The sequence below is a fragment of the Vipera ursinii genome, assembly GCF_947247035.1.
Source record: "Vipera ursinii genome assembly, chromosome: 1".
Classification (NCBI taxonomy): domain Eukaryota; kingdom Metazoa; phylum Chordata; class Lepidosauria; order Squamata; family Viperidae; genus Vipera; species Vipera ursinii.
The window spans coordinates 17,318,282-17,330,029 of record NC_139512.1 but is presented as its reverse complement, the minus strand read 5'-3'; the positions used below and the strand labels follow the sequence as shown (position 1 = coordinate 17,330,029).

Here is an 11,748-nt window from a genome sequence, read left to right as displayed (position 1 = left end):
TGATCCTGACGAATACAAATCACCGGGACCCGACAGATTACATCCCAGACTTCTGAAGGAGCTGGCAGATGTTATCTCAGAACTGTTGCACCACATCTTTCACAAATCCTGGAGCACCGGGGAAGTACCTGAGGACTGGAAAAGGGCTGATGTGGTTCCCATCTTCAAGAAAGTGGGGAAAAAATGGAGCCAGGAAACTACAGACCAGTCAGCCTAACATGAATACCTGGGAAAATCCTAGGAAAGATAATCAAAACACAGATCTGCAAACAACCAGAAGTAAACAAAGTTATAACTAGTAGCCAGCACCGGTTCGTCAAAAACAGATCATGCCAAACCAATCTTATTTCATTCTTTGATAAAGTCACTAAAATAGTAGACCAGCGTAATGCTGTGGACACAGTATACTTAAGATTTCAGTAAGCATTTGATAAAGTAGACCACACCTACTCCTTGGTAAGCTAAAAAAAAAAGGTGGAATAGACAACATCACCACCAGATGGACCTGTTGGTGGCTGACAAACCATACTAAACGAGTAGTCCTCAACGGCACCACATCCACATGGAGAGAAGTAAGCAGTGGGGTACCACAAGGCTCCGTCTTTGGCCCAGGACTCTTCAATATCTTCATCAATGACTTAGACGAGGGAATTGGAGGGGAACTCATCAAATTTGCAGATGACACCAAACTGTCAGGAATAGCCAACACCCCGGAAGGCAAACTCAGGATCCAAAACGATCTTGACAAACTTGAACAATGGGCCCTTTCCAACAAAATCAGTTTCAGTGTGGAGAAAAGCAAAGTTTTACATTTAGGCAGGAAAAATCAGGTGCAAGTACAGATTGGCCAAGACGTGACTTTAAAACAGCCCCTGTGAGAGGGACCTCGGAGTCCTAGTGGACGGTCACTTGATTATGAGTCAGTAGTGTGCAGCAGCAGCCAAAAAAGCTAATACAATCTTGGGTTGTATAAACAGGTATAGAATCAAGATCATAAAACCGTAGCGAGGCCACACGTGGAATACTGCAGTCAATTTTGGTCACCATATCACAAAAAAGATGTTGAGAGTTTGGAAAAAATTCAGAGAAGGTCAACTAACATGATCAAAGGCCTGGAGACTAAAACATACAAAGAACGGCTGCAGGACTTGGGCTTGGCCAGTCTAGAGCAAAGAAGAAACAGGGGAGACACAATAGCAGTCTTCCAGTATTTGAGGGGCTGCCACAAACAAGAGGAGGGGGTCACGTTATTCTCCAGAGCCACCAGAGGGCAGGACGAGAAACAAGGGTTGGAAACGGATCAAAGAGAGAAGCAACCTGGAATTAAGGAGAAAGTTCCTGACAGTGAGGACAATTAACCAGGGGAACAGAAGTTGCCTCCAGAAAGCGTGGGCGCTCCATCACGGGAGGTTTTTAAGAAGAGGCCAGACGGTCACTTGTCTGAGATGGTCTAGGTACTTCTCCTTGAGTGGGGGGCTGGACTAGAAGACCTCCAAGATCCCTTCCAGCTCTATTCTATTCTAATTACTCGGCCACCTGATTTCTCTGTCCCTGCATTTTTCTGCTCAGTGTCATTGTAAGTGCTTCCTAATTTGTCCAGACCCATTTTGTTTGTTGATGGTCTTCCCCATCTTGTGCCACCTCAGGGCTGCTCCAAGGCTGTGGGCGGACTGGGGAGTGGCCGTGCCTTGACCCCGAGGCCTTTGCAACCAGGGAACCCCCGGGGAGAGCAGAAGGCGAACGCTGGAGCTACGCTAGAATTGCACCTGCCTGTGTTATGGGCCCGTCTGGGGCTTAATAAATGACAGCCATCTTCAGCTCCTTCCTCAGTACTTCTCCCTAAAGGAAAGCCAATGACCAGATGGCTGGACTGCTCTGCAAGGTTGTTGTAACCTCAGTAATTCAGCTGTACCCTCCAACAAATGACAACGCCAGGCTTGTGGTGGTGTGGAATGCTTCTGCCGCTTGGATCAGCCTCCTGAGGCGCTTCACCTGCAGGCAGCAGCAGCAGCTCCGAAGACAGAAGGGAAGATCCCGTCAGACGCGCAGACAGCCGGCACAGGGCCCGGAGGATTTCCTGGCCACTCACAGCTCACCGAGGTCCCAGCTTCCTCCGTGGCTTAAGTCGCCTCCGTGGCTGTGAGGAAGAAGCCACGGAAATAGCTGGTTGCCTCTCCAGCAGCTCCTTCTGCCCCTGAAGTTTAATTCTGCCTCTCCCTGGCTCTTTTCAGCCCTGGAGCTGCGCAATTAACACGCAGAAGCCACTCGGGGTGACACACAATGAAAACGACAAAACGCTAAAAAAGGATCCATCCTAAGCGGTAACAAAAGACTAAACCATCCTGCTGAAGCAGTCGAAGAGCCAGACCCATAACGCCGGCCGGCTTCGAAGGCCGCCTGCCCCATCGCAGCTTTCGGAAAGGCGGAGGGCCTGGCTCAGAGCATGCGCAGAGAGGCCGCTCCAGAGGGCTGGGGCAGGGCCCGTCTCCTCCCTCCCCTGAGACGCCCCCTCCCCGCTACAGGGACAGCCCAGGGGGCGGGGCCTGCAAGCAGCCAGGCCTGGCCGGCAGCCAGAAGCTGAAAACAACCACAGGGGGGAGGGGGGGCTGCCCCACCTGGGGAGCTCCTTTCCCAGGGCCAGATGCCGACGGCACCCAACACACAAAGAGGCTTTAAAGCACACCTCTTACAAGCGCTGTTGACCTTTGGGCCAGACTGATCCTTTAGTTCTGTTTCCGTGTACGTTTTTATTGTACGCATACGAATTGTTATTGGAAAGCCGGCATTTTGCGTGGGACAACTCTGATGGGTGGTTTAGAAGCCAGAGAAGAACAAAGCACCAGATCTTGAGGATGTCCTCTCAAAAGTTCTTGAAGTTCTCGAATCCACCGTAGGGTCAAACCTTTTGAGGAATATCTGGATGCATCTCACCAAGGGAAATGCTGGGGTCTCCCTGGAGGGCCGAGCATCCTTAGCATGTCTCAGGCAGCTGTATTTCTAAAAGCCTTGGACAGAGACCTTTCGTAATTGGGGGAGGGGTAAGTGTCGCCCCCCAGGAGGATCTGGGTGGGGGTGGGGCTTGGGACTTGCTCCTGGCTTAACTGAGCAACTGATGGGTGTTGGGAAAAAGCTCTCGGCGTCACATCTTATATGATGGGGTCCAAGATGCCTGAAGCCCAAAGATCTCGGGGTGAAGGTCAGAGCTGTAAAAAGGGCCCAGGCCATGCCAGGACCGTCAGGAAAGGGTCAGGAACGAGGCTGCCAGGACGCCACGATGCCCTTGCAGAAGTTGCCTCCATCTCCCCCACAGGGCAGGAATCAGCAAACTGAGACGGCAACATCTGATATTGATGGGGGGGGAAACTGAGGCACGAGTCCAGGATGGCTGAACCATCGCAGGAGGTGGCCGGTGGGTCACCAGCTAAATTTGAGCCAACAGCAAGACTCAGCTGCAAAAAAGGCAAATGCCATCTCCCGGGGAGTGGCTGGAGGCGCTTGAGAAGGCTGAGCCTGGGAAAGAGATACGGTTGACTTGCCATCTTCAAAAAAATTCCGAGAAGCCAGGATTTCAGCTGGATCTCTGAAAAGTTGCTCCAAGGGAAACTGGCTTTCCCGGGAGGTGCCCCCCCCACTTCCCCCCTTGCTCAAGGCTTGAACCAGAGGACCTTCTGTCTGAGAGGCAGTAATGGTGGGCTTTTGCACTGGGCAGAAGGTTGGGTTAGATGGCCTCAAGCTCCCTTCACATGCTTCCGTTTGAATCTCCTCTGCCTCCCAAGTGCTTTAGGGATCCTGAAGGGGAGGGGGTGAAGGGGTCCAAGAGGGTGTGGGCAGAATCCTGAGGGGGGGGAGCCCCTGGCCAGGTGATGAGAAAGCCCAGCCATGTGGCTGGAGGGGGCCTCTCCTCAAGGGCATCACTTGACAAAATGGAGCCCCCCAAAAGGGGACAGTGATGCCACCCAGAGGATACATTTCAGACAAATTAACTCTGTGGCTGGGTGATGGTCCACCTCACCCCCGCTTTTCCCTGCTCCCTCCTCTGGCAAAAAAAAAGGAAAAATAGGAAGAAAGCAAAAAATGTTAGACATGTGACTTTTCTACATGCTGAGAGGGAGAAACGGTCAGGATGGTCTGGGCCCTTCGTGCCGCCAGGCGGGTGGGCGGTGCCTGTCCAGAGGGCGGGGGTGGGGGAGGGGCAATGTTGCACACCTGAAAGATGGGACGATTCCGCCCCCCTCCTTCCCGATCCGGGGGCCCTTGGAGCTGATCTTTCTGCACCGGAGGGTCTGTTCCTGCCCCAGGGAAGCTCCGTCAGTGGATGCACCGTGCCCCCCCAAAGCCCAGACCTGATGCTGCAGGGAACGTGGGGGCTGGAGGGGGCCCCAAAGCCCAGCTGCCCAGTCTGGCTTTGCTCGTTTTTGATCAGCCTTTCCACCTGGGGGAGGGGAAGGGAAGGGGCGTGTCTTGTTCTTGCTCCCCAAATCCTTTCTCACCAACCCTGCCGGAAGGGGGGCTTTTGCGGCCCCAACAATGCCCTGGAAAAGCTCCTGTCCGGAGCCCTCTGGCTTCACGCCTGGCTGTGCCCCTTTTTTTCTGTATTTGCTCTAAGTCAAGAAGAGGGAAATAATAAGATATCCGAGTCCCAGATTTCCAAGGGGTGATTGAGTCTCCTGCATTCTGGAACATCAGAGGGACAGAGAGGAACCTGTCCTCCCCCTCCCTTCTCCCCTCCCCTCCCTTCTCCCCTCCCCCCCCCTCTCTCTCTCTCTCTCTCTCACACACACACACACACACACACACACACACACACACGTGTACAATCTTCTCAGGGCCTTGTCCACCCGGGTTCCTCCCTCTCCCTCGGGGTCTTTTTTTTATTTTAATCCCATTTATATCCCGCCCTTCTCCGAAGACTCAGGGCGGCTTACAGGCTTAGCAGTAGCCTTCATTCTATGTCTATGCCTGCTTATTAGGGGCTTTCACACACACCCCAAGTGGCATTATTACAAAGTCATCTTATTGCCCCCAACAATCTGGGTCCTCATTTTACCTACCTCGGAAGGATGGAAGGCTGAGTCAACCTTGAGTCTTTGGTCCCAGGACACGATCCTAGAGCATCTGTCTGCTCTGTAGGGCATCTGAGAGGACGCTAAGCCCAGGATAGCCTCTGGGGTGGAGGCCAATCATCCACAGCAAAGTCGCTGCAGGATCTAAATCAAGCCTTTGACTTAAGTCTTGACCAAGCCCAGGTGGGGGGGAGGGGGAGGGAAGAAGCTCACCTCACTGATGGCTGCAGGGTGGGGGGGTGGGGGGCATTTTGGGGGCCTGAAAATTGGTGATCCGGGCCCTTCTCTGCATCCTTCCCTGAAGCCAGTGGGGCGGGGATGGCCTCTGCCTGCCTGCCTGGGTTGACGGTCCTTCTTCTTTCTCCTCCTCCTCCTCCTCCTCCTCCTCCTCCTCCTCCTCCTCCCCCAACCAGGTGGGCAGCCGCTGACCCCTCCCTGCCAGCCGCCCGTCCAAGATGCCGGAGCAGAGCAACGACTACCGGGTGGTGGTCTTCGGGGCCGGGGGCGTGGGCAAGAGCTCGCTGGTGCTGCGCTTCGTCAAGGGCACCTTCCGCGACACCTACATCCCCACCATCGAGGACACCTACCGGCAGGTCATCAGCTGCGACAAGAGCGTCTGCACGCTGCAAATCACCGACACCACCGGCAGCCACCAGTTCCCGGCCATGCAGCGCCTGTCCATCTCCAAGGGCCACGCCTTCATCCTGGTCTTCTCGGTCACCAGCCGGCAGTCGCTGGAGGAGCTGCGGCCCATCCACCAGCAGATCGTGCAGCTGAAGGGCGGCGGGGAGGCCTTCCCCATCATGCTGGTGGGCAACAAGTGCGACGAGACCCAGCGGGAGGTGGAGACGCGGGAGGGGGAGGCCGTGGCCAAGGAGTGGCAGTGCGCCTTCATGGAGACCTCGGCCAAGATGAACTACAACGTCAAGGAGCTGTTCCAGGAGCTGCTGAACCTGGAGAAGCGCCGGAACATGACCCTGAGCATCGACGGGAAGCGCGCCAGCAAGCAGAAGCGGACAGAGAAACTCAAGGGCAAGTGCAGCCTCATGTGAGCGGCCAGCAGGCGCCCCCCGCCCCTCCCCACAGCTCGCCATCCATCCGTCTGGTCTCCCTCCGGCCCTCCGCTTGCCCCTCCTCCACTGGCGCCCCCTCCTGGCCTGGCTCTCTTGGTGCTCCCCGGATCCTACCGCCTGCCCGCCTGCCCCTCTGGCCCTGCCCTGGACTCCCCCCCTCCTGCAGAAGCCAACCACTCGGACTCTGGGGCTCAGCCGGGGCTGGCCTCCCTGCCAACTGACATTCCGGCCGGACCATGGCCAGCCCCCTCGGCTCCCGCCCCTGAAGCCAACCTCGGGAGGCACAGAGGAGAGAGGATCTGCCTCCACTCAAGGCCCACGTTCCTGGGATGGGATGGGCTGAAGGTGCCCAGACTGACCTCGGCCTGACGACGGAGAGCCAGCGGTCCAGCCAGCAGTCCAGCCTGCCCATTGGCCGGGAGCTACAGAGGACTCTGGATTTGTTCAAGCGGGGACCTTGGGTAACAACGGCCCTGCCAGGCCTGCACAAACTCCTCTGGGGGATTGCTTGGCTCCCCCATCCCACCGCATCCCCCTCGCCAGAGCCCAGCCCAACTTTGCTTCATCACCCAGGCCCAACGGAGGGGACCACGGGGACAGCCCACCCACCCCTCTCCACAAAAGGCCTCTCTCTGCCCTGGTGCTCCAGAGCCTGCAGGCCAGAAGGGGGCACCTTACAGGACCCCTCGCCCCATGGAAGCGACAGCTGTCCACCACAGCAGGGCCCCGGGTGGCCCTCCCTCCCTCACCCTTCCCCCCCCCCATCTGCCATGCCAGACTGTGAACACGCAAACATATTGTGAGACACTCCTCTCATTATTTACTTTTAGTTTATGGGTGTGTTTTTTTCTGGAACAAAGCAACAAAAAGAGCCACAGCAGCACATGTCCGAATCAGGAAAGTGGGGAAAGGACGGCCCTGAATGCGCTGGGGAGCCACGGCAGAGCCAGCCGACTATGCCTGTCAAAGAAGGGCATCGTGGCGCTCTCTAGGCTGAAGACGTGGGATGGAGGAGGAGGAGGCAGTGTGCTGGGTGACCGTTCAGAAGCAGGTCCTCTCGGGCAAAGGAGACGGGGGGGGGCTTATGCATCCCAGCCTCCATCTGCTGGAAACCCCCAACACACTGCCCAAGCAGTGGGCTCCTGAACACAGCACCCCACCTACCAATAAGGATGGAAGTCGCCAACTGGGGTTAGGGCACCCCTGGCACCATAGCAAGTGCTTCTCCTCCTCACCACCTGCGGGATCAGCAGAGCCCCCCCTCCCCCCCTGGGCTGGTGGAGGCACCCTGTCACCCATCTCGCTCTGAAGCCAGAGGAAGGGGGGGCCCTGGGCTGCCCCTGGCAGGGAGGAGAAGGGCACCCCCCTCGTTCCAACCGTTCCAACCGTGCCCTGTAGGTGCCCTTCAATACGGCGCTTCACTTTTATTTTTAAAAATTGCAGCGGAAGCAGTTGTGTTTCACCGTTGTAAAACCAGAACTCAAGGAGCACAGGCAAGGTCCTCCATGAAAAGGGTGAGTGTGTGTGTACAGGGTGTGTACAGGGTGTGTGCGCCTGTGGGCAGGTGGGAGAGACCTCTGCTTCTCCCCAGACAGTCTAACTGGTGTGGCATTCCTCCCCAGCTCCTTCTTCCACCTGGTGGCTTTGAGCAGCCAGCAAGGCAGGTGGGGGGGGGGAAGAAGCTCCGGGGGGGGGGGCTCCTCCCAAGAGGTCAGTTCTCTGTTTGCAATCTCAGCAGGGATTTGGCAAGACCTTTGGGGGAGCAGTTGCGAAAGGCCCTGGGCATTTTCTGAACTGTACACATGCCAGCTGACAAGACCCACTGCAGGAGGGCAGGGGGCACTCCTTCCTCTGCCTGCCCCTCCGCGCAGGCCCAGCCCAGCGCTGGGCAGGAGGACTTTTCTCCTGGCTGCGGTTCCCCCACCCACGCAGGGAAGCTCTCAAAGCACCAGGGAGTGGGTGGGGGGCAAGTGGGCTGGGCAGAAGGCCTGGCTGTGCGGGAAAGGGGGCCTGGAGGTCTCTGGCGCTGCCCGCCCTCCCTCCACCCCTCGCAGGGGCTCTTCTGCCTTTGCGTCCCTGCATGCTCCCTTCCCCCGCCCACAGGCTGCCTCCCTCCCTGTGGGGGGCGCAGAAAGAGGAGGCTGGCGGGCGGCTGCCCTCCTGTCCCCCGGGCTCCGCCTGGCTGGGCAGGGCAAGGGAGGCCTCCGTTTGGAGGGGAAAGGCCTGACGCCCCTTGCCCGTCTTCCGGGCTTCGGGTCAAGTGCATCTTAGTGCTTTCCAAAGGGATTAAGCAGCCCGGGACACTGCAGAGAACTTCTGCCCTGGACCACTTTGGCTGCCAGCTGCCCCCCCAACCCGTCTCTGGGAGGAGGTCTGGGGCCGCCCATCCCCACCGGGTCCAAGCTGAGCCTTCCGCCATGCAGGGACCGAGACGGGGCGCCTGCAGGCTACTCAGAGCAGTCGCATCTTGGCATAGGGGGGAGGGGCTGCTTGACACCCCCCCAAACCCCTGGTCTCCTGAAATCCCCGGGCCGGGCGAGTCCGAGCGGTACTCGGGGAGGGAGGGGGCCTCTGTCGCGCCCGCCGAGCTGCCCTGCAGGACGGCGCTCCCGCCCCAGCCCTCCGGAGTCGTCATGGGGACCTGGGTAGGTCTGCCGCGGCCTCTCGCCCGGGCGCCGAACTTCGTCGGGGAGAGGAGGACGGGTCCTTCGGATCCGCGGTCTCCAGCACGTCCCCTTAGCAAAGTCGTCTGGCCAGTCTTGTTGGGGGCTTCTAGTGGGAGGGGGGAAGCGGCTGGTGGGATCCGGTGGGGAGCCGCTTTTGCAGGGGGAATCGCCACCCCCTCTATGCCGGCCGTTTGCCGCGGGGCGGGGGCGGGGGCGGGGGCAGGCCTGGCAGCCCTTCGCCACTGGCAGAAGCGAGCGAGCTGCGGCGGCCCCGGGTGCAACTCCGGCGCCTCCTGAGGTCCCGAGCCCGACGGATCCAGGGCCCGACAGGCCACGATGGGGCGCCCTCCGGCCGGCCGCGCACGGATCGGCTCCCCCTGTTCTGTACGCGCGCTACTTGCAACGCGATCCGAGCCCCGAGGGCGCCCTCCGGGCCCGCTCGGCCGCTCCTCCCGCAGCTTCTCCTGAGCTTGCGGGCACCAGAATTCGCCGCGACCGCCGCGGGAGCCGTTTCCAGCGGCCGTTGGGGCCGCCGTTCCTTCTCCCACCACCTGCTTCCCTCCGCCGCTCCCGGCCTCCCGTGCGTGTGAATGCCCCCCGGCGGTCGGGCGCGCGCGGAGCCTTTGCCGCCTTGCCAGGCGCCCCCGCCGCTCCCGCTGGGCAGGCCGGCCGGCGGTTCAGAGGGCCGGCAGTCTTTTTCCAGCCCCGACGGCGGCCTCGACTCATCCACGGTGCTCCTGAAATTCCCAGCCGGGCGACCTTCCTTGTAAATACGACCCCCGCCCGGTTAGTTTTCCTCTCAGCGGCCCGCATGGCGATTCGAGCTACTGTGCAAAAGGGTTTTTTTTTAAAAAAAAACGGACGAGAAACTCGCACACCGACACATAAAACAAAACGATAATATTATAATGACAATGTAATAATAAAACGGAAACAAACGAACGGTACAATGTAGCCTTTATTTAGAAATAGTCTTCCTTGGATGAATAAAAACGGATTTATCCCATCCGCCTCCCCATTGCTGGTCTTATTCTTCCGGGCCTTGCGGCGGGTGGGTGGCGGGTGGGGAATCTGGCTCGGCCAGGCTCTTCCCGGGACTGGAACCGCCCGCCAGACTTGGGACAGCCACCCCCAAATTCGGGCCCATCCCCTCGGGGATGTCCCGGGGCTGAACTTCGGCCCCATAAGCAGCCCTGGCTGGGGACGGTTCTTCGTGGTGTAAGGACAGGTGGGGTGATGGGAGCCCGCCCCTCTCCCGAGGAGAGAAATGGGAGGGAGGGGGGGCGGGGCGGGCGCCGGCAGTGGGTTGAGCCGCACCCTGGGATTTCTGCCTGACCTATAAGGCCATTTCGAAGGGCATCGTTGCCCCTGCCCACCCTGCCCCCAAACTTCGGTCCTCGGCTGCTGCGTCGGCAGGGGGGCCGCTCCTCCCGCGCACGGGAGATCTTGGCAAGCAGCTTCCCGCACCTGCATTCTGCCCAAGCTCCCGAGGGTGGGTGGTGGGTCCTCCCCCCCTTCAGTTGCGGTTTTCTCTGCCCATCCAGCCTCTGATACGCGTCTGGTGGACCCAAAGTGCGTCACGACCCCCGTCGCCATGGAGACCGGCCGTTCCTCTGCGTTTGAGAGCTGCTCCTTGGGACGTGCAATGAATGGCGAGGAGGAGGAGGGGGAGGAGGGGGAGAGCGGCGGCGCTGGGCGAGAAACTCTCCCCCTATCACGCACGCACGTGTGCCCCTCCCTCGGCAGATGGCGCGAGCGGGTGACGTCGGTTCCCGGGGCGGGGGCTAGCATCCCTCCAATCTCTCCAGAGGGGGCTCCTGCCAGCCAGATGAGCCCAACTCAAGAGGAATGGGCGGCTCCCAGGCACCTAGCCGGATCAGCCCTCGGACAGGGCACCACCAGGATATCTCCGGGGGGGGGGGCAACACTGGGGCTCCTCCACCTGAAGGTCTCCTTCCCATTTTCCTCCAGGGAGTCAAGTCTGGTCCCTTCATTTCTGCACAAAGGGGGGGTGAGCCCCCAAGCCCCTCACAGACCCTCCAGGGCTACGGTGGGCTGGCTCAGAGGCCCCCCCAAAGGCTCCCAAGGCATTTGCTGCAGCAGCTCCGCTCCTTGGCTGGCCGTAAGTCAAACACCGCTACTTGAAAGGGGGGGTTGATTCCCCCTCCCCTGATAAAATCACAGCTGCTCTGAATCTCAAGCACCAGTGGGACTCCGCCAGTCCCAGAGCCAGTCGGAGCCCTGCACTGCTCATCCTGGGCTGCAAAGGACTGCTCCCCCCTCCCCCCGTAGAGGCCTCTCTCGGCTCCCCTGCCTGGCAGCCACTTTGGCCTGTCGAGGTGTAGCCAGCCTGGTGTCCCCTTCACCCCAACCCTTGCAAGCCGGCGGCTGTGCCGAGGTTGAGTCCTTGTGCGTCCCTGCGCATCCACACAGCCCGCTGGGCTTGGCGAGGGTGAGCCCTGCCTGAGGCTGAAGGAAGGCCTGAAAACCCGCTTTGCCTGGTCCAAAGCAGACCGTCCATTCTGGTGCTCCCCCCGGAGTCTCAGCACCAGAGCCGGTGCAGTGCTGGGGTGTGATGATCCTGGGTCTCCAAGAGGAACCGGGGCCTCCGGAGGCAGAAGTGAAGTGCTGCAGCCAGCCTGCTGGAGCACCAAGGGGTCTAGCAGGACCCCCCACCCAGGGCAGGCAGGACCCTCTGCTTGGCTTGCTCTTCCCCTCCCCCACCTCCCAGGATCTGCAGGCCACCCCTGGCCCTCCCTGCCTTTTCTGGCTACCGACCTCCAAGGATGCCTGAGGTGTCTGTGGATCCCTCCATTATCCTGAGTGGGAATCAGAGGGACCCAGGCCAGCCCCCAGCTCAGAACATCTCGAGAAGGTGATCTTCAGGACTTCCAGCATCTAAGCTCTCATCTGTTCCTGTGGCAACCGGTTCCACGGCTCATATAT

General features: G+C 59.5%; 1 protein-coding gene across 1 annotated transcript; it reads left to right on the top strand.

Moving 5' to 3' along the window:
* Nucleotides 1-5,518: 5,518 nt before the first annotated feature.
* Nucleotides 5,519-6,115, top strand: DIRAS1 (DIRAS family GTPase 1; the record flags this gene model as incomplete). The annotated part of the gene is made up of 1 exon (XM_083354054.1): nucleotides 5,519-6,115. One exon carries the CDS (start codon nucleotides 5,519-5,521, stop codon nucleotides 6,113-6,115), a length of 597 nt encoding a protein of 198 aa, XP_083210180.1.
* Between the last annotated feature and the right edge of the window lie 5,633 nt (nucleotides 6,116-11,748).